The 22,282-nt window shown below is 48.9% G+C and overlaps 1 protein-coding gene across 3 annotated transcripts in view; it reads right to left on the bottom strand.

Annotated features, from left to right (window-relative positions):
• Window positions 1–4,303: 4,303 nt before the first annotated feature.
• The window catches only part of STAT3 (signal transducer and activator of transcription 3), a gene marked incomplete at its 3' end in the record, with an annotated part of 39,732 nt that continues 21,753 nt past the window's right edge, over window positions 4,304–22,282 (bottom strand). Inside the window, exons 5-24 of one of the 3 annotated variants that reach the window (XM_079948711.1) lie at window positions 20,647–20,742; window positions 20,422–20,503; window positions 19,351–19,445; window positions 18,768–18,919; window positions 18,160–18,318; window positions 17,765–17,857; window positions 16,679–16,738; window positions 15,249–15,278; window positions 14,423–14,516; window positions 14,271–14,318; window positions 13,666–13,749; window positions 12,440–12,538; window positions 12,171–12,306; window positions 11,036–11,088; window positions 10,841–10,935; window positions 9,916–10,055; window positions 8,757–8,969; window positions 8,072–8,114; window positions 7,470–7,582; window positions 4,304–6,580 (exon numbers count right to left, since the gene is read on the bottom strand). In XM_079948711.1, the coding sequence (XP_079804837.1) occupies window positions 6,522–6,580; window positions 7,470–7,582; window positions 8,072–8,114; window positions 8,757–8,969; window positions 9,916–10,055; window positions 10,841–10,935; window positions 11,036–11,088; window positions 12,171–12,306; window positions 12,440–12,538; window positions 13,666–13,749; window positions 14,271–14,318; window positions 14,423–14,516; window positions 15,249–15,278; window positions 16,679–16,738; window positions 17,765–17,857; window positions 18,160–18,318; window positions 18,768–18,919; window positions 19,351–19,445; window positions 20,422–20,503; window positions 20,647–20,742 (1,944 nt within the window). Of the gene's footprint in view, window positions 6,581–7,469; window positions 7,583–8,067; window positions 8,115–8,753; window positions 8,970–9,915; window positions 10,056–10,840; window positions 10,936–11,035; window positions 11,089–12,170; window positions 12,307–12,439; window positions 12,539–13,665; window positions 13,750–14,270; window positions 14,319–14,422; window positions 14,517–15,248; window positions 15,279–16,678; window positions 16,739–17,764; window positions 17,858–18,159; window positions 18,319–18,767; window positions 18,920–19,350; window positions 19,446–20,421; window positions 20,504–20,646; window positions 20,743–22,282 lie in introns of those variants that run through there. The other 2 variants (XM_079948710.1, XM_079948712.1) reach the window with 2 other exon arrangements.

Raw genomic sequence — 22,282 nt, forward strand, 5'->3', positions numbered from 1 at the left:
TGTTGCCCACAGCACCCTGACCACCCTTCAAGGCACCCCAGGGTGCCATGGCACACTGATTGAAAACCACTGGCTTAAATTATTTATTGAATAAGTACTACAACTTATACAACTACTGGTCTAAGGAAAATATAGTAAAACTATATAACAGATCATTATTTCTCCTCTTTGCCCTTTAGCCATCTGGGCAAATTAACAGCCACATCACTTCTCTCCCCTTTGGAGTCTGTCTAATTAATAAGTATGTTGCTAAGGAAACCCTGTTGCTGGGGGAAGACCTGTTGCGGGGAGAAAACTTGTTGCTAGGGGCAAAACTATGTGAGGATCATTTCAAGTCTACAGTACACTAACAAGGGTGAGTTCTAAGCAGGTGTCAAAATTCCAGTAGGTGCCTGCCTGATATTTACTGGAAGTGCATTCCAAAGGGCAGGTGCCGCCACACTAAAGGCCCTGGTCTGAGTGGATACAAGATGAATCTCAGTAGCATAAGACAATACTCAATAAAGGTCACTCCTCAGGATCAAAGTGACTAGGCAGCGGTATGCAAGGCAATGGGATCACAGAGGCCCTAAGTTGATCATGCCTTTACATGCCCATAGGAATACCTTAAACCTGGCCTAGTGGTACATCAGCAGCCAATGCAGCTCTTTCAGCACAGGCAGGGCACCTCCTTCAGCAATTTTGCTGCAGCATTCTGCACCAGCTGCACCTTAGACATCTGCGCTACTTATCAGTGTGTGTGTGTGTGTGTGTGTGTGTGTGACAGAGAGACAGCCGCCTGCAGCCTCCAGCCCTGTGATCAGTTAATCCTTTCATTACTAATGCTGCTCCCCCAGATTCCTTGTTGTCTGTGGGGAGATTGTGAACTTTGTAAATAAGAGAACAGAAGGCTGGAGGAAGGGACAGGGACAGGCTTTGGTTGTTCCCAGTCTCAGAGGCAGCTGGCCCTACTTTCCCCCTGGAATGCCATTTTTGAAGAGAAAACAACAAAGGGGTCTTGAGGCACCTTGAAGACTAGCAGACTTATTATGCTGTCCTCTTTTATGTGCTACGGACAGTCCACCTCATCAGATGTACAAAGCCTTATCCCAAATTGCAGATACATAAACAGATGTCTGGGTGCACAGGAATATAAAAAGTGAAGTTAAAATGCAGAAAAGTACATTGGTGACTACTTACTGAGCAGTGGTAATTCACAAAGCAGTTTTTGATGACACAGGCACCCTGGCATTGGTAACTGGCATATAATGTGTTAAGAGTCCTTGGTCGCATTTCAATCCACCAATGCCAGCGCTGGTTTCACATAGCAAGGACCTTTGCTCCAGGATTGCTGCTTTTAAGGTCACTTCCAGAGTGACCTGGGAAGGTCGAACAGTTCCCCCGCAGACTTTTGGATATTGCCATTTCTGAACTATGCATGTCAGGGCATCTTCCCTCTGTGCAAGAGTAGCTTTCGTGACAAATTACCAGCCAACGGGCCCCTCTGTCCACCTTCTGCCATCCTCTTTGCATCTAACCCAGGTGCCTGAGGGTTTATCTGGGGAACAGCATGTATGCAGTGATAAGGGCTCCTTGCCTTGCTTTGCATCCTCCTACTATTATTAGGTGTGCGGGTCACATTTGTGGCTAAAGCTCAATTGCAATAGCGGTTGTATTAAACTCATTCAGCATGAGGAAGAAGAACAGCCTAATGCTTTATCTTTCCCCAGGACTGTCTGGACAGAGCTCCCACCCTGCTTCTGGGAAGAGGAGACCAGACTGGTTTGCAGGGGGTGATGTCATTGACTGGCTAGACATAGAGGAATGGAGGGAGGCACCAGCTGGGGAACCCCCCAGGGAAGAAGGCTCAGGGCCAGGGAGTTGGTGGCGGGACAACAATGAGTGGTCAGAGGAAGAAGACTGAGAGGAGCAGGTGTCAGAAGCTGAAGAGGTAACAGGGCTTGGTGAGCAGGGGGAGTCTGTGGCAGAAAGAAGTCCAGAATCAGAGGCAGAAGCGGAGGCTGCAGGGCCAAAAGGCAGAGATGAGTCAGGCTGCTGAAGGAGCCAGGGTGTCCCCCCTTCTTGCTGCAACAAGCTCCCCTCTCCACTGGGCTCACAACACCAGAAGTGGTATGAAGAGGGAGGAACAGACACAGACTTACAGGCCTAGTCTCAGGTTGCTTGGAAGAACCTGGAAGGGGGTGATTTAGGCAGGTGTGGGAAGGCAGGGACCTCCAGCCCCTACAACTGCCTCATAGGGGCAAGACTACTGAGAAGAGCTACTGTGCCCATTGGGCTGGTGCTCTGGAGCTGATCTTGATTCTTCTAATGAAGAGTTTACTTTATGTGATTTATTTATGACACCAGCTCTTGACAGACAGGATACACATCTTTCCCAGAAAATCAGGTTTTGGGGGAGTAAGGAAAATGATGGGGAAATGAAATGCTGAAGAATTTTCACAAGGGCTTTTCTTTAAAATTAGTAAATCACAGACTGATATGCAAACGTGAAGAACTGAATGTTAAGGTTGAAAAAATGAGGAACCGAAAACAGAAGAGATTTGCCCGTCTTAAAGCTTGACAAAACAGTCTGCCTGGAAGCAACCGCAAAATTATAGCTGCAGTGATTCCAGCTCTCCACACGGGAGCAGCACTTCACCTCTTCCAAAAATAATGGTTTTTACAAAATTTGTTCCTCTCCAGCTTTGCTAGATCAGAAATGGTGGGCAATGACAGCTTGGGAAATCGGGGCGGGAAAATGGTTTATTATAAGGAGACACTTATAATAAACCGGACTGGGGCTTCACCCCTTATCAGATCACACCTTAGGGGGACATCCTTTCTATTTGTTGTATTTTTATATTATGTTGAAAGCCGCCCAGCGTGGCTGGGGCAATCCAGTCAGATGGGCAGAGTACAAATAACAAATGATGATTATGAATCTACTGAGCCTTTTCTACTTTTTGCATCATAGCCACCAAACAACTGTGTGACTTTCCCATTACAGGTTCTCTGCTCTCCCCCCGCCCCAGTAGTGGCCACCTGCAATTCTCCAGACAAGCAAACACACACACCTGCAAACTAGATGCCTTCAGGAAGAATCAATGATATCCTCCTCTGTTTCTTTCCTTGCCCCCAAGAACCCATGTACCTTGCCCCATGCTACGATGCTGTATTCAGACCTGTGCAGTCTCAAATATCAAAGTTGGTCCATGGTGGTGGAGGGGAGATAAAGATCTGGGCCAAAGAAGGTTCCTCACTATTATTCTGCTGGATCCATCTTTTACCTGCCCCCTCCCCCGAGGAAAAGCTTTGTGTGTGTGTGTGTGTGTGTGTGTGTGTGTGTGTGTGTATTTCATCAGTCTACCTGGGACAGAATGACCCAGAGGTGGGATTAGGAAAAGAGAAATAACCAGAGGGAGTGGTACCCATAGCACTGTCTCACAATTCCAAATGTGCCAACAGCCCCCCGCAAAAAGTTAGTAACCTCCGTTTGCTTATTTATGGACTAGCACTTGAGACCCTACCTGGCAGGATGCGCGAATAGCTTCAGCATGAAAAACTTGAGGCATCCTTTTCAAGTATGATGCAATGAACACAAGGGTGGGATCCTGGGTGCTTCCAGACCGATGCTATTTTCAGGAGGGATTCAGTCCCATAGCAACAAATACAGGCTGCACAGTTTAGTTGTTTGGGAGGTCTCCTAATCTCCCCTCATCTCTGATCTCCTTCACAGAACTAAAATCAGCAGTTCCCTGGGAAAAGGACTGGCTGTTAAACCAGTTTAAGTCTGTGGTGTGGATGTGCCCCAAATCTTCTGCGCACACACACACACACACGCACGCACACGCACACACACACACACACACACAAAACTTACTAAAAGTGTACCTAAAGCATTTTTTAAAAAATCTCATTTATACTTCTTCCCAAAAAACCCCCACCACCTTTAAAAAGTAAAAAGTTAATGGAGTGAGGTAGAAACATAGTTAAATGAACAAAACTTAACACCTGCACCAAATAGTTCAATCTTGTTTATATGACTACTCTGAAGTAAACCTTGGCAATTTCAATGGGACTTACATCCTGGTAACTGCGGACAGGGTTCCACTCATCACCTCAATACAGTTTTGGCCCCACAGCACAGAAAAAAAACCCAGCCCCTCATCTATGCATTTGGACAAAAGATCCGACTCATCTCATCTCCAAGTCAAATTGCTTTCAAACAGACTCTCTCTCTCTCACACATACACACACAAGCCACTCTGCTTTCTCAGCTCAACAAACACACCAAGTACCCAATGCTTCATCTCCAGCAGAGAAATGTGGTGTTAAGGACATTTATTTATTTATTTAAGAGAAAGTTTAAAGCCTGTAGATACAGCAATAAAATATACAAAACATACTATTAAGATATTTACGCTCTGGGGAGCAGTTAGCTATAGAGGGGGAAAAATAGGATTTTTTTGGCGGTGGTGAAGCTTGGTACTAAGAATTTGGGGTATATAAGCTATTTTGGAATGAGGGCAGCTTTGCACTAGTTGGAACACTTTCTAAGGCTTGGCATTTCTGAAGGAGGCAAGTTCTCTTCTTAACAGCAAGGCCTCCAAAGGTTGCTGAACTACAACTTCCATGAGATCAGTCTGACAGCTCTGACCATGAACTGTCTCCTGTTTAGCAAACGCCTCTAAGTAATACTGGAAAATACTTGTTGCATCATTCTCTCTCAGCGCCAGGAAAGCCCACTGGGCAACTGCAGAGCTGAAAGGGACCTTAAGGGTCACCTAATCCAAACCCCCTGCAAAGCAGGAATCTGTAGCTGTGATTCCTCACTCCTTTGGGTTCCTGCCCATCTCTACAAGGCTACGATTCTATGAACTCACACAAGCCCAACAGCTGAGATTTACAACTAGATTATCAGCATCTGAGTTCTAGTTTTCCTATGCCGGACTGTCAATTGTTATCTCAGGCAAGCAACAGCCGACTAGCATCAGGTACAGCTCAGGCTTAAGCCCCAGAAGGTGGAGAGAATGATTGGGCAGGTAGTAATAAAAAATATTACAGCCGAGAGTATTAAAAAACGGGAAAGTGTAGGAAATGGGCAAGCCAAACAAAGCACAGTTTGGGGTGGGAGAGGAGAGGAGAGACACTGGTAGGAACATTTTTTTTTTGCCTCTTTGCTCCTAACGCAACAGCTAAGAGGAGAGTGCAGTGGCTAGAATCGGGAGACCCAGGTGCAAAGCCTGACTTAGCCAGAAAGCTCAGGCCTATTGCTGCCACTAATCTACCTCACAGGAGGAATCCTTCTCATCCCTAACCTACACCGCAAGGTTGTTGAGAGGATAAAAGGATGAGGGGAAAGGAAGGGGCGGAGGTTTGCATGCTGCCTGAGGCTCCTTCAAGGAAGGGCAGGATAAAAGTGCAATAAATAATAATTAAAAAAAAAAAGAAAGATAACCGGAGTGAACAGATCTCCAAGTCTGTGAATCTAGCAGTTGAGCTCTTGACTCAGCTCGGTTGCCTCATCTGGGCTTAAGGGCCAAAGAGAAGAGCTCTCCGCCGTTCCCAGTGACCTGAAGCCCTGCCTAAGGAGGGGGAGAGAGAGAGAGAGAGAGAGAGAGAGAGAGAGAGAGAGAGAGAGGGAACTGAGCGCTAATTTGGGTGACCTGGGTCAAAGTCCCCACTTCCGCCACGGATTGCTCCGTTAACGATGAGCACATAATTCTAACAACCTTTGTTCCCTATCTGTAAAATTGAAATTAGCCAAGTGCTGGTGGAAAAAAAAATTATTTTAAAAATTGAAATTCCTGGAGCTGGCAACCAAGTGCAAAGTGTGCACAGGTGTCCAATGCCCCTGGCATTTCTCTAGCCCTGGGGAACACAGGTATCTTACCTTGAAGGGCTGCTGTGCTAGGCCTATGTTCGCCTTCGCATCATTTGGCAAGGTTTTTTTTTTTAAAAAAAGAGGTGGGCCAGTGGGGGGGGGGGAGAAATGGAGCTTTAATGTGGACAATGAAACAGAAAAAAAATTGCACCAATATCTAAGAATGATACCCCCACAATTTCTTCTTCCTTCCCCCTCCTGCCTACACTTGACAACACGACTTGTCGAATAGACTGGGTAAAAACCTTGGAAGTTGGCGTGAGCTGCACAAGCAGCCTTTTGCGGCATGCAGCAAACATGTACAGGAGGCCAGCTATGTGGACATGAAGAGGCACTTGGTCTAGCGAAGACAAACAGAAACACCCCTTATACAAGTAGCTTTTATACATGAGGGAGAACTATTTTTTTTTTCCTTCTGGGTGGGAAAAAGCCCATCTAAAATTAAGCAGGGCTTTCACTCCAGTCACGCGAGCTCAGGCAAGGAGCTGCTGGCGATGGTGTACTCGAAAGCGGCTCACGACGGACCCACAATCAAACGTCTCCAGCTGAGGCAGAGCCTGGGTGCCGATTGGGCTCATCCGACAATGCAAGAAGAAGAAGAAGGTGTTTCTTGTGCCAAGGAAATGCAGAACCGATCAGCTGTCCGGGAGGAGTCCAATCACATGGGAGAGTTGGCGCTCTCAGCGGTCATCTCCATGTCGAAGACTTGCAAGGACTCTGTGGGAGATACGGAAAGAGAGCTGAATGCATGTGATCCAGTTGCTGCAGCAGCAGGGATTCCTGCCAATGTCAGAGATGGTTCAACATCTCCTGGATAGAGGACAGATTCACAGCCTGCAGCACGCTCAAGGTTCTGTATATTCCTCAATAACGTGCATAAGCAAAACAAACTGTAGATATGGCTGTAGAATTCCATTCCTTGAGATCTCCAAGCTTCTAGCCCTTATACTTGCAAAGACTGTATTTAAAGCCGGGCTGGAGAACCTTGGGCCTGAGGGTCAGATATGGCCTCTCTTATCTCTCCCCCTCTTCCCTTTCCACAGGACATACCCCTTGATGGCTATGCTTTGCGTCCCAAATATTTTTGCATGACTGTAACATGTCCTTGAACTCTAATAACACCACTTGCTGACCTGGATGGTGTGGGCGTAGGAACTAGCCTACTCCACAAAGGTAAAAATCTGCACTCTTGGGAGGCAGCACAGAAGGCAGTGCAGCCCCCAACAACAACCCCCAATCCTTTCTGACTGGGATCAAATTGTGGTTTGCAATTCTAGTTCAAAGGGAGTGCTCAAACAATAGTTCTCTGGGTTGGACGCAACAAGAAACCGTAGTTTGATTAAAACAGGAAGGCAATGAATTAAGCTGCAGGAGGAGGAGGAGGGTGTGTCTGAGAGAATGATGCTTGCTCACGATGCACTGAAATCAGAGGCGTTTGGACTTGTGGAATCTACGTTGACAAGGGTTGAAAGCTCAAGTTTCAGAAGCCTGCTTCTAGAGGGCAGTCTGGATGCAGCCTCGGCCTGTCCTTTCCATAATGAGATGCACGAGAGCAGAGCCCGCCCCCTTCCACCAAACAAAACAGCACTGCGGACCACACACTCACCAAACTGGCCACTGGCGTTGCCCTCTGCTCCCTCACCATTACTGCCAAAATGGATCAGAGATTCGAGGGTGCGGGGTGACATAGGCAGTTCAATAGTACTACTGCAAGTGGTTCTGGGAAAGGCACGTGGGGAGTGGGGAGCAGAGAAAAAGAGGAGAGGGTACAGAAGAGAAGTACAAGTTAAAAGTTGTAAAAGCCCCAAGGTCTCCAGAACCACCAAACTGCTCTGCACCATGGAGTACAGAGCTTTGACTCTCAACGAAATAAAACTCAACCTATATCTTTATGCATACATGTGTGGCTGTGCGTGTTAATAACTTCAATCCCTCCTTCTCTCTCTATGCCTTATGTCTTTAACAGGAGGTGCCTGCGGAATTTTGTTCCTCACTTGTGCACCGGGTGCAGTGGCGTGGTGGTCGGTGCATTGAACCACTTCCTCCCTGGGCACTTTTTCACCTGTGCTTCAGCTGTTTCTGAAGAGAGACCTCTTGTTTCCAAAGCACAGGTGCGGGAGGGAGCTCGGCTTCTCAGCAAGCCCCAGCTAATTGCTGTGCAGGCCCTCTGGAGTCCCACCCAACCCTTTCAAAGAGGGAAATACTCACGGGGTCACACAGATGAACTTGGTCTTCAGATATGGAGCAGCACCTGTTTTTGGGGTGGGGAAAGAGGAGAAGGTATTTGATAAGCTGGTGTGTGCCGAAGAGCAGCAGGGCATCTCCTCTTCAATATGCTATGACTCTGAAACCCGCTTCATAGAGAGGATTTGAAGGTGGGAGAGGGGGAAAAGAGGGGAACTGAGAATTGCCCCCAAACTGTGGTAGGAGCCAGAGGGAAAGGGGGTGCTGCTGCTGCTGCTTTTTGGGCTTCTTAACCACTAGCAACGTGCATATTTTTTCCAGAAGCATCAGCAAACAATACAAAACTCACAGTGGCCATGCCAAACTTCAATTTGAAAAAGTTCTTGCCTTTGCTCTTCTTTAGTTTTTAAAAAGCTGCAAGTCAGAATTTAGCCAACAATCACAACTGGCAACAATTCATATGGGCTTTTTTCCTGGCTTCCCATCTGTTCACTTTTTTCACCAACCCGTTATGGTCACAAAAGGAAGAGCTGGGAATGTAATCAAAATAAACAAGCCAAGCCCCCTGCATTTTGGAGAGGGTGGTAGAGGATGTTAGTCACATTGATTAGCAGCGTGAGACCTTTTTGTGGAGAAAGCCAAATCCAAAAATGTCCCTGTAAAGTGGAGAACCAAAGGGCTGGAGCAAGCGCGGAAAGCCAACAACTACCTGGGTCAGTGACTTCGGGATGCTCCTGGCTCTCAGGGCGGCAGTATTTTCCGAAAGCCTCCTCCTTGGGGATATCGGGATACAAGTAGACAAGTGGGGAGACCAGGATGTTGGTGGCATCCATGATCTTATAGCCCATGATAATCTCAGCAAACGACATGCTGTTGAGCTGTTGCTTGGTGTACGGCTCCACTGACTGGATTTGTGTCTTCCCTACAGCAAAAAGTGTAAACAAGAGATTTGATCAGTTGTTATTTGCAAGGATAGCATGAAAAGCACAATTACTTGCTCAAATGAAGAGAGCCAGAGTCACATCAACAGCAAAGCTGACCATCATTGATGGGCCTGCCCCCATGCCATTGGCTGAGCTGCTATGGCGTCACTGAATGTCCATTAATGCTACTTAGGAGTGTGCAACTGATGACTGGTACAACCTCTGCAAGAAGTGAGGTATCAGTATGGGGTAATTTAGGATCAGAGCATATACCTTGCCTGCAGAACAATGTAGGCTCAATCTATGCCATCCCAATGATTAAAGGATCTCTGCAGGGCTGAGAAAGACCTTTGCGTAAGAGGAAAGGGCCATAGCTCAGCGGTAGAGCATCTGCTTTGTGTGCAGAAGGTCCCAGGTCCAATTCTCAGCATCTCCAGGTAGGGCTGGGAACGTCCTCCACCTGACGTACCTGGAGCGCCGCTGCCAGTCAGTGTAGACATCAATGAGCTAGATGGACCAAACCTCTGACTCTGTATAAGGCAGCGTTCTTCATTCCTTCATTGACTGGCACAACAGTCTGGACCAAGTACTCTGAGATTTACCCGGATTTGGTATAAGCAGGGCTGCAACGTGTGAGCAATTAACTGGGTTCTAAAAACGGTTAATTGGCTAAAAAGCTGCACCCAATTAATAGGGTAGATCTTGTTACAAACACAATTTTTAATACGAGCGCTAACAAAAACTGCTGGTAGCACAGAGGCCTTTCTTTCCAAGGAAGAATGCGTCCTTTTCTTGCCTGCTACAATATGTGCGTGCATCATCCGAAAAAGGAAAACAGGCTTGAGAAGAACGCACTTTTTACACATAGGCAAATGTAATTAATAGATAAAAAGGAAGATCTGGCTTCAGCCCTAAGCATAAGGCAGCTGCAGTGGCATTCCTTACCGCTGATGTCCTTCTCCACCCAGGTGAAGGTGATCCCACCTTCCTTGCTGCTCTCACTGAATCGCAACAGGAAGGTGCCGGGGGGCTTTGTGCTCAGGATCGCTCTCTCCCGCTCCTTGCTGATGAATCCCATGATGTACCTGAGGAGGAAGAAAGGAAATATGAGGTTTTTATTGGCTTCCTTTCCTTTCCCTTGGCCCACCAAGCCAAACACCAGGAGCCACCCAGAAGTTCCACTGGAAGGTTAGCACAGGGATGGGGAGTCTGCATCCCTCCAGGTAAGGATGGATTCCTATCAGCTTTCAACCCTTGTCCCAAGTTTGGGAAACCCTGATCTACAGGGCCATGGGCACAGCATCTGTTTTGCATGCAGAAGGTCCCAGATTCAATCTCTAGGTAGAACTGGGAAGAGAGGCCCCTTCCTGGAAATCCACTGCCTCTCCATGTGTAGACAACAAGATGAACTAATGGTCTGACTCAGTACAATCGTAGCTTGTTTTTTGAACAGTTTAGTTCTCAACGCTTTGGTTCCTGAACGCCGCAAACCCAGAAGTGACTGTTCCAGTTTGCGAACTATTTTTGGAAGCCGAAAGTCCAATGGGGCTTCTGCAGCTCCCGATTGGCTGCAGGAGCTTCCTGCAGCCAATCAGAAGCCGCAACTTGGTTTCCAAACGTTTTGGAAGTCGAATGGACTTCCGGAACGGATTCCGTTCCGACTTCCGAGGAACGACTGTGTAAGGCAGCTTCCTATGTTCCCATCAGGAATACTGGGAGCTGGGAGCCCAACAGCCACTATAGGGCCACATGTTCCCCGTCCCTGCTCTCCAACTTGTTAGGGCTTCTTTTGTTTACTGGATAGGCAGAATGGCCTCTTGGGGAGAGAGAGATGCTAGCAACTGCGGCGACGTCTCTGGCAGGTGCTCACCCTTCGTTCCACAGGGCCAAGATGTACTTCTTCACCAGGTCGATGATGTTGTCTAGCCAGACCCAGAAAGAGAATCCTTTGCCTGCCATGTTCTCCTGCAGTGATAAAAACAAAGGTTCCCCCCGCATGAACAAAATGGCAGGTGCACCGTGGGCCCCAACCAAGGCCACACCTAAGCTTTCCAGAAGCCCCTACCTTGCAGAACTTTGCCCATGTTATCTGACATCCGGAGTAATTGACGCCAGGGCCTGTAGAGTGAGAGGGAAGAAAAGTCATTACAGAGAGCTGGTGTAGTGGTCTGAGCCTCAGGTGAGGGCCTAGCAGGGCCAGGTTCAAATCCCACCCATTCCCACTCCTCAGCCACCATAGGAGCCAATGCATAGAGGCCAAGGCCCCTTCAGCCCCCATTTGAGGGGGCTGCACCCCTAAAGTTGTTGGGCATTGCCATTCAAATGGTATGTGTGCACTTCATCATGTGATTGATTATGAGGAGGGGGCCTACTTGCCCACCCCCCATATTTTGTTCAAGTTGGCACCCCTGTCAGCCACAAAGTACACTGGGGATCTTGGGCCAGTTGCTGCTTCTCAGCCTTACTTACTCTGCAAGGTTGTTGTGAGGATAAGTGTGTGTGTGTACACACACATCCACATGTCTGTCACCTCGTGTTCCTTGGAGGAAAGGCATTTTTTAAAGGAGGCACACTGGGGGGGGGGGGAGAGTTTAACACACACACTATTCTTAAAAGCCTTGCCCGGGGTTTTCTAAACTGACGCCAACTTGAATATCTGATATTTTGGCTTCCAGGCATTCAACATGTCAACACTTTTTGCACATGCTTTGGTCCCAAGTTTGAATCCCACAGCTAAAAAAGGATTTCTGGTTGTGCACCTGGGCAAGGCTCCTCTCCCAGTTAAGAGCCAATACCGCTAGGCTAGGTAGCTCAGATGGGAAGACAGCAACTCCTTATGACACACATCAGGGATGGGGAAACTCATGCCCCTTCAGGCCTCTCTGGACTTCCCTCAAGGCCACAACCCTCACAGGATCTGCTTCACACTCCTTGAGTGTTTTTGCCTGACGAGAAAGTGCCGCCAAAGTTTGATAATGTTTGCTGGTTGCCTGGACAGGAGGGCAGAGAGGGGCGTGTTCCGAGGTGGAAGCTTACGGCACAAAGGTAACATCCACATTTGTTTCTGCTTCTGGCCCTGTCCACCCCTGGCAACGTGGCCCCCGGAAAGTTGCCTGGAAGGGCATGTGGCCCTTGCGCTGCTGATCAAGGTTTCCTGCCATTGGCCCACGTATAAGAAGGGGAGGAGCTTGTTAAGTTACCAAGCAGTTTCTCTGCCAGTGTCGTCAGCTGCTCTATGCTGAGCCCTCGCTTGGTGGTGGAGGAGAACTGCCAGCTGAGCACTTCGGCCACCTGGTCCCAAGTGCCAATGGGTGGTTTGGTGAAGAAGTTGACGTTCTGCCAAGAGAGGGACTCGGTCACAATCAGGAACAAACAACACACCCAGACAAAAAACAAATAAAACACCCTCCTGCTCTCCCTCTCTCACCCTTCTCTTTTGTCCATGCAAGGTTTGGGAAACTCAACGTACCTTGGGGTTGTTTGTCAGCATGTTGTACCACAAGATGGACGCCCAGGCGTTGGGCATCTGGCAAATGTTGGAGATCACCACCACAGGGAGGGAATGGGTCTACAGGGAAGGAAAGACAGCAGCTCTTGAGCACACAGATAGCATCTCTCTTTTTCAGGTATCTGCTGGGCAACAGGAAACACCCCTAGGCTCCTGCTTCACAGCAGACCAAACCACCAAGTTTCTAGTCCTTATGCATCGTTATGAAGTTAATTGTCTTCAGGTAGGGAGACTTGTGGGACCTCTTTCCAACTCTTGCGGTGAAGAAAGCTGGAAATGCTGGTATGGCCATAAGGGACAAGGGAGGTGGAAGAAGGCATGCAACAAGCAGTTAGGTTTAAGAGACTCAACAAGAGACTTTATCTCTAGAGTTTGCCATCATTGTTTCAGTCTGATCAGTTTTTCTGAGTTCTTTTTCATGGATGTTGTCAGTCTAGGTTTTCAAGATTTGGGGTCCACGTTTTGGATACAAGGCAACACCTTAATTTGGAGCCATCGCAAGTATTCCAATGCATAGTGCGATGGCCAAAAGCTCAGGGGTGCAGTAGCTGCACTGTATGCAGAAGGTCCCCGGATCAATTCCTGGCATCTCCTGATAGGGCCGAGAAGGACTCCTTGCCTGAAACCCTGGGGAGACACTGCCAGTCGGTGTAGACCAGGGGCAGCCAACTCTCCAGATGCTTCACACTTGAACTCCCATGATCCCTGACCATTTGCCATGCCGCCTGGTGCTGATGGAAGTTGTGGTTCAACAACCATCTGGAGAACATCACATTCTTAGTGCAGGGAATGCTGAGCTAACTGGGCGAATGCTCTGATTCTGGTCAATGGCAGCTCATGAACGGGCTGTTCCACTTATTTCGAAAGAGGGAGCAGGAAAGGAAATATGCAAACAGCTCTGCATCCTCCATCAAAATAGGAGTTGTCCGTTTCCTCCCCTCTCCATTTTTCTGGAAGCTGCTACCCTTGAGCATTGTTGCGGATGCAAATTGTAGGTTGTAGTTTACTGATATGGTTTCTTTCCCGCATTCTGCTCAATGCAAACTCCCAACAAGAAACCCACACCAGCACTACAAAAGAAGGTTTCTGGCAGGGTAGATTCCCACTGCAACTGTAACACCCACCCACCCACGCCACACCCCTGTAAAGTGGGTGGACTGTGGGGAATCAGCACAACCAGGGCTCACCTCTAGGTCAATCTTCAGGCCTTGGTGGTAAACTTCTGTCTCAAAGGTGATGAGATGGAGCTCTTCTGTGACGATGAGGGAGGCCTGAGGAGGAAGTGGAGAGTAAATGTGGGGGAAGATAATAAATATTTCTCTAGGGTATATATTAGGGTATATATTTTTTTTGTCCCTTTGGAAAAAACACAGCAGCAACTTGCAATTTTGGTTTCGTTTTTAGTTCTGCTGAGCTAGGCTTAAGCGGAGAGACAAACAAAGGAATCAGCCTTTGAAAAGGTGCTCACAGGACTGATCTTCCCTAAAGTCAAACCTAAAAGAGACCACTTCCCCATTCCCAAGGGTTGGTCTTTTTCTTTCGCAAGAGATAACTTGTCTGTAAACTATTTAGGGGCATGGTTTAGAAAACCTAGAGGAATGGGGGTGATGAGGAGGGAGAGAGAGAGAGAGAGAGAGAGAGAGAGAGAGAGAGAGAGAGAAAGCGAGCGAGAGAGAGAAGGGACATCCCCGGAACAGAGATTTCAAGCACTTCCCACTGGAGCAAGAGAAGTAACTACTCCTGCTCTCAAACATTTCATTTTACACCAGCAGTGCTGCGTTGGGTCACTCACGTCGCAGTTTGCTCTTCCGCCATTACCACACCTCTGTTCCCGCAGTGTCTGTGATTGGGGGGAGAGAGATAAAAAAGGGATAAATTAGACACACTGTGCTTCCAGGGAGTGTTTTGGGAGGCAAGGGAGGGGAGAGATGCTGTGTCACTCACCAGGTGCTTGAACTCTGCAGAGAGGCTCCCATTGTTGGACTCCTCCATATTCATCACTTTGGTGTTTGTGCCCAGGATGTTAAACTTCCGGGACCTTGATGGGCAAAGTGGGAGGGGGAAAATGGGAGGAGTGTCTTGAGAGAGTTTTAGCATTTAAAATGCCATTATTAACCACCACCAACCTCATCTGTTAGAATGTAAAGAGCAGCCGCCCTGGATCAGACCAGTGACTCGTACTCACTGCAGCCAGCCGGACGCTGCAAGAAGCTTTCAAGCACTAGAGCACTCTCCTCGAAATGCAATTCCCAGCTAAACCGGTGTTCGGGGACATCCTGTCTCTGGCACATAAAAGCCCCTGACCGCCCTCATCTTCCCTGATTATGCCTAACCCCCCTTTTTTAAAGCCATCCAAGTTTGTGGTCATTTTGCGGAAGCAGATTCTGCAGCTGTACCCCACCCCAGAAAACACGAGTGGTCCCCTTCTTTGCAAGCCTTTGGAAACGGCATTTTTCCAGTTATTCCCCCCAACAAAATGTTGATTTTATTTCGGTCTGCTTTTTATTAAGTGCTCGGTTTTAATGGGTTTTAACTGGATGATTGTTTTGCCCTGCTTTGTACAGCTATTGCCTTGAAAGTGGTGGTGATGGGCAGCCATTGTGCCCTAAAAGGCGAATGAGCAACTGAATATAATGATTTAAAATCAAATTATTTTACTACTAATGAAATGATCCTGCCCTCCTCCTCCCAAACAAAGTGCAGCTGCCTGCAAACCATGAGATGCATCTTAGCAGAGAGGAAGCCACAGGGTGCAGTGCCTTCAACTTACCCCCGGAGGGCAGCAACTTCACCGGAATCCCTGTGAGAGGAAAAAGAGCAAGAGAGTCAAATTGGCACATTCAGATTAGGTTGCTGTACACAGCAATCAGAAAGGGCTTGCAGCAGCGCCCATCTTGGGTGCTATGGGGCCCTGTGTCAGGCAAAAAATTGGCACACCCACACACCCCACCTCAAACTGCCTTCCCAAAGGCAGGTAAGCAGGTTTCTGGCTTTGGGAAGGAAGTGTGAGAGGGTCCAAGAGCCCTCTGACCTCCTTCCCCAAACTGGGAAAGTGTATCTAGGCTTTGGGAAGGAGGTGAGAGGTCCAACGCCCAGTGCTCAACTTACTGGGCTTTGAAACAGCTGCCCCCCTTGGCTCAGCACCCAGTGTGCGCACACCGCTTGAACAGCCCTAAATTCCACCCACCCCCTGCAGCAGGAGGGACAGGGTGTGGTTTGGCACAGAAGTCAGCATAATAATAATAATAATAATAATAATAATAACAACAACAATAACAACAACAACAACAACAACAATGCCATCACTGGAAGGTATTAGAGCAGGGGTGGCTAGCCTGAGGCCCTCTCCGCTTCTTGATGGACTACAAATCCCTGTCACCCCCGATTACTGTCCAAGCTTGCAGGTGCTGGGGTCCAAGTGGAGGGGCTAGAGATTTATTCACCCCGGCATTGGGGGGGGGGGGGAGAAGGTCTTGGGGCTCTGTGGGGCAGAGGTGAAAAGAAAGGGCTTCCTCCCTACTTTTAAGGGAATGCGGGTAGGCAGGCTGAAGATCAAAACCCGAAACCTGAGCCAAATCAATATTCATAATAATTAAAGGAATAATATTTGCAGCAGCAGCAGCAGACAAGATTTACAGGTTTGGGCTGTGCCTCTCCTCCCCTTCCAGGAAAGATCATTGCCACACTTTGGGATCAGGAGAACCGATCTCTTTTTCAGGAGGGGCAGGGAGAACTGGCTCAGTACCATGGTGTTCCTACATAGGAAGCTGTGGTCACTGTGCTCTTCCTCTGGCACTGCTACGAATTAAGACACAATTTTGGCTTAAGAGCGCTGTTCAAACTGGGGCTGGTGGTTTCTCTCCTCTGGATAAACTTCAAGCTATAAAGAGCCCAGGGGCAAATCATGAGCTGCAAAAGATCCAAGGACAAACCTTTGTTACAGCTCATGGTTTGTCTGAAACAGGACAAACCATAACAATGGATCCGGGTAACAAACTCAGGCAAACCAAGGCTCAGCTCACAGCGGCACAGCAGGATCAGAGGTGGAGCAAAGAAATCATGATCTACCCAACCCCCAGGAGCCAGCACTAAGCCATGGTTTGATCAGTGTGAAGCAGAAAGTCAGTTATATATATTTAAAGACACCTCTGCCCACAATCCCTGCCCTCAAGTTTGTTCACGGAAAGGGTCCAGACCTACTTGTCAATGCAGACTTTGATTTTCAGCTGGTAGTTCAGCTCAGGAAATTTAACCAGTAACCTGTAGAAGCCAAAACTTCAAGTTAGCTTCCAAAAAAACAAATCTCACCCTTTCTTCATGCACCCTTAACCCTCATATGCTATTCATATGCTCCAAATGGGGGTTGGGGGGCAGCTGCTGCCCCTTGGAAGGGGCACCAGGTTAACAAGTAGAACACAGTCCATGTCCATTGAAACTAGTTTCACTGTGTACAGATGCTTTTCAGGCAAGAGAGCTTCAATATATCACCACTGTGATGCACAATTGCACTGTGCTTGAGAATCCCATCTACACCTTTTTGGGGGAAGAGGAGACAAAAAACAAGTTTCTAGGCTGCACCAACAAACTTGAAAATATGTGGGCAATGCCCAGTTTAAGCCTCAGAAGCTGGAATGGGAGGCGGTTGTGGGTAGGGAGGAAAGAGAGGCTGAGAAGGATTCCCGACAGCACGTGGGGTTCCCTGTCTTTTCCCCACTTTGCCCCTCTCCCCAAGCCTAGCAGAAGTCAAATAAAATTTGAAAAGCCAAGCACATATACGCAAAGTCTGTATAATTTATACTGTTGCAGAATGCCTCTTTTCTGGTGCAGAATTTTAAGTGTTGAAGGTACGCAGAACATCAGAACAGCCTGCTGGATCAGGTGAATGGCCCATCTAGTCCAGCATCCCGTTCTCACAGTGGCCAACAAGATACCCCAAGAGGAAACGCGCACGGAGGACTCAAGCGCAAGAGCCACTCTCCCCTCCTGTGGTTTCCAGCAACTGGTATTCAGAAGTACTGCTGTCTCCAAGCGTGGAAAGCAGAGCGCAGCCATCCTAGCTAGATTGACAGCCCTCTCCTCCTCCATGAATCTGCCCAACCCTCTGTTAAAGCCATCCAAGTTGGTGGCATATCACTGCTTCCTGCAGGAGTGAGTTCCACAGTTTGACTACGGGCCACGTAAAGAACTACTTTATTTTATCTGCCCTAAGCCTTGCAACATTCAGCAACATATAGCTGACCCTCCGCCCCATATAATGCATGCGCACAGACAAAACCAGCAACTCACCGCACTTTTGTCGTGAACTGTACTCCAGTTTTGATAACCAGTGGGCGATCCGGGTGCATTGGCATACAGGGCTGGCGCTCCACCACAAATGCACTGTGGGTGGGGTGGGGGTGGTGAGAGAGAGAGAGAGAGAGAGAGAGAGAGAGAGAGTTAGTTCAGTGGTGGGAATTGGGTGCTGGTCCAAACTTCCAGATTCAGCAGAAGGTTCCCAGATGAACATGCTCTTGGCAGCAGCATCCCACCCCGCAGCCTCAGGGGATGGCACCTTTCCCATAGATGCAAGGGCAGCAGGCCAACATACCTCTTCATGAGGTTCCTGAATAACTCCACGATGCGCTCCTCCATCCAGGGGATGGCACCTTTCCCATAGATGCAAGGGCAGCAGGCCAACATACCTCTTCATGAGGTTCCTGAATAACTCCACGATGCGCTCCTCCAGCAAGGGCCGGTGCTGAACAATGGGGTCGCCCTTGTAGGAGACCTTCTGCTGGAGCTCCTCAAGCTTCTTGATCTGCTGGCGGGTCTGAAGCTGCGACTCGGCAAGAGACGTAATCCTGCGGCAAGGGAGAAGAAAGTGAGCTACACACACACACACACACACACACAGAGACGTGTCTTAAAAAGAAAACAACACTACTGTGTTAACCGGACATTGTCTTGATAATGCTTTTGAACAGCTGTGCACTCCCCTTTGGGAAACCTCACCAGTGCCACGTTCCATGCAAATCTATGCAAGCAAAGGACCACTATGGCTCAGCTAAGCCCAGTACTTGCTCTGACAGGCAGCAGCCTGTCCAAGGGCCAGACAGAGGGAACTGGAGGGCCGAATTTGGTCTTTGCCCTGCCTGTTCTGTCCTCCACATTAGGTCAATGCTGCTCTGTGGCTCCTAACACCCTCCTCTGCTTTGAGGTGTATTAAAGTAAGGACAATCCACTCTCAACCAGATTCTTGCTTTGTAAGCCTTGGAAAGGTAGTAGGCAGTCAAGGGCACTCAGCTCTCACCAGTTCTCTAGGCGGTCAAGGCAGATGTTGGGTGGGCCACCAATGCATGCGATCTGCTGCCTCCTTTTCCAGTCAGCCAACTCGTCGTCGACCAGCGTCTTCTGCACGTACTCCATGGCCGACAAGAGCCCAGCCAGCTCGCTCACAATCCCCTAGGCGAGGAAGGAAATAGGCAACATTCAGGACTCCATTCCGCTTCCCCTGTTTACATGCAAACTTGCCTCTCCGTGGTTTTCATGTATGATAGCGGCGAACACCAGAGGCGGAGACTCTGAAATGTTGTTGTCTGAAATGGAGCCAGCTCACACATCCAAGTCACCTGGCCAAGAGATGTGGAGTTAAATAATCATGGGTGTGTGACTCGTCCCTATTAGAGACAGAAAGGCAATGCCCAAAGGGCATTGCTCCCTTGGCTTGCTATAAGCATCAGTGTTCAGCATGGAGGAAGCTCTGTGCTAAAGCTGGATGCTTTTCTCCCGGGCCACATGCTGCAAAACCAGGCATATCCCGCATCATTCTGCCTTAGTCGATAGCAGTTCAGGTGGGGTTTTTTTGGAGCTGGGGAGGAGCCGCCCTTACTTACCCTCCGCATCTGATCCAGGGCTGTCAGCATCTGCTCCAGCTGTTGCATCTTCTGCCGCGTCACCGACTGGTTGTTCCCGTTCAGGTCCTGCATGTCTAAAGAAAAGCAGCGGGAGAAGGGCAGGGAAACATGTCAGAGGCTCCTGGAGTTTCTTAGTTCTTCCCCTCTGCACACCTGTTTTGGTCAGCCTAATTCAGATGCTGTTGGGGACTCCCAACTCCCACCTGTCCCAGCCAATATGGCCCAATGGCCAGGGATGGTGGGAGCTATAGTCTAAAGCAGGCATAAGCAAACTTGGCCCTCCAGGTGTTTTGAGACTACAACTCCCATGATCCCTAGCTAACAGGACCAGTGGTCAGGGATGATGGGACTTGTAGTTTGAAAACATCTGGAGGGCCGAGTTTGCCTATGCCTGGTCTAAAGCAAAAGACGGAGGGGCACCAGATTAAGAAAGGCTGGCCTAATTCCTCTTTCAGGCAGTTGGGCATCCTGTTCCTCTTCAGCAGCCCCATGTAGGACAGATTTGGGAGATGATGGGCATCATGTTCCCATCGTGCAGCCAGTCCACAAGGTTCACAGGGGTGGTGAACTGGATTTGGCCAGCAGGCCAGATTATTATCTTCACCCACCCACCCTCTGCATGCCAAGTGTGACAGGTGTGCAATGGTGTCAGGTGAATGACGTTTGCCCACCCAAAGTTGCAGAGCTCACGTGAAAGTGTGATGCCTGGCTATCAGTTCACTGGTGTGTATTTTGGAGCCCTGCATAGAGGGCTTTGCAAGCCCCTTTTGGCTCAGCGCATCCTTAGCTGCCCCGCAACCCAACATCGGGAGTGAAGCAGGCCGGTGTGGCTTGGCAGAAATGCCCTGGCAGACCCAACGCTGAGGCCAGGCATGCCTCGTGAAGTGTGCAGGCCAGAGGCTCCCCTGATTTAAAAGGAAAGTTAAGCGCCTGGGCTGCACGAGCACCCTTGCTCCCCAAAGGATGAGGACAGAAGGGCATCTCCCCATCCATGAATTTGCCACGATGGAAAAGTTGTTATCCCCTTTTCCCCAGCAAGCTCCCACCTACCGCCTTGACTCTTCAAGGTCTTGTAGTTGAAGTCAAAGTCATCCTGGAGGTTTTCCACCACTTTCATCTTTTGCTCCAAGTCCTGCAAGAAAAAGCCAAGGAATAGGAGGTTGGGGAGGAGTCACAAACTCCTCTAGGCAAGCTTGAAACTTTGGAGCAAGAGAGAGAGAGAGAGAGAGAGAGAGAGAGAGAGAGAGAGAGAGAGAGAGCAGCTCTCCCACCTACCTGCACCCTTTTCCTGACATCTTGCAAGTGTTGCTCCAGCATCTGCTGCTTCTCCGTCACCACGGCAGCCGTAGGGTGGTTTGCCTGCCCACCTTGCTGTATTAAAGCGGGGAGGAGGAGAGAGATAAGACATTAAGAGATTTTAAGTCATATAAAAGAAGTTAATAAATCAGTTTTGGCCGAGTGTAAATGTAATAAACCAGACTTTCTGGCTTACTGCAACTTATCAGGAACACACATGTGAACGTTGAGCTCTGGTCACCGGTCCACTTGGCTCGGTATCGTCTGCCTGACTGACAATGGCTCTCCTGGATTTCAGGCAAGGGACATTCCCAGCCCTGCCAGAGCTTGGACCGCCTACTCATCCACTGAGCTGTGTGTCGCTTTGCCGGGTACACACTGTCAGGTTGATCCTCCCTTGCTCCTCCCCAGTGTGAACGGGATAAAAAAACCCCGGAGGCTCTGTGGTTTCCTGCTACATCCGAATCTGGGCCTGGTTGAATTTTTGTTCCCACACAAGCCACAAATCAACAAGTGGACATAGCTTCGGGTCATCAAACCAAACAAAACATTTGGGCATTAGCAGGAAGCATCCTGGCTCACCTATCCCCGTTCCTGCCAGGAAGGTGCAAAGCAGGAGCAATCAGGCAGCATGCCTTGGCACCTGCCTCATTCCTGAACACCGCAGCAAGCCAGCCAGTTTCGAGGTGGCAGCGTTTTCCCCTGGGGGGTGTCTAGCCAGCGTTTTGTCATGTCTTGTCAAAACAGGGGACACACTGGGAGTTAAGCAGAGGTGGGAGTGCTAGCAGTGTTGGTTCCACCAACAGTGCCCCTGTATCTGGCAAAGGGCTTCTCTCTGACCCATGGTATGAGACAGGCAGGCGGTTCCTTTTATTAAGCATCTATCCTACCTTTTCATGCATTTTTCAACCTGCATCTGCAGGGAGTTCTGTTCCCCAACACAGACTGGGACGACGACACACAGCAAAGGAACACCTGACATTTCCGCCTGTGCTGCTTTCATACTGTAAGCACCCTCCCCCCCCTCCCAAAACCCCCCTGCTATTTGCTTCTGAAGGGGCCATTGCAGCAAATTACACCTTCTGAAGAAAACAGCAAATGAGAAGGAGGGAAAGCCAGCCTCCTGCTGTTGCCTTGATCCAGACTGAGGCCCTTCATGCCTGCAATTTCTTTCATTCTTTTTAAGAAGAGCAAACCTGGGAGAGACTATCACATGGTAAATACATTCTGATCGAGACTGAGACATTAGCAAATCAGAGTAAGCCCTGAGGTGTCCACAGAGAAAATCCTGATGCGTGCTGGGGATGGCATTTAAAGACCTCTTTGACTTTGCCTAGGAGAAAACAGCTGAGCTTCATAATAAAAAAGGGTGAACAAGAAGCCACGGGGTGTGGGTGTGTTGACTGAACACCCAGAGCTGCCTAGCATTGGCCACTTGTACTCATTCACCTCTGAGTGTGCTCCCGCAAGGAAAGAGGATAATGTCAGTGCAGGAGCTCTTTTGGTGCTGCTTCCCCCACCCCCATGGTGAAGCTTCAAGCTGGCACAGGCCAGCGAGCCATTTGCTCTGCTCAGTAGCATACAGAGGCACAGGCTTGTCTCATGGCAAAAGGAA

Source organism: Podarcis cretensis (genome assembly GCF_951804945.1).
Source record: "Podarcis cretensis genome assembly, chromosome: 13".
In the NCBI taxonomy this organism is placed as follows: domain Eukaryota; kingdom Metazoa; phylum Chordata; class Lepidosauria; order Squamata; family Lacertidae; genus Podarcis; species Podarcis cretensis.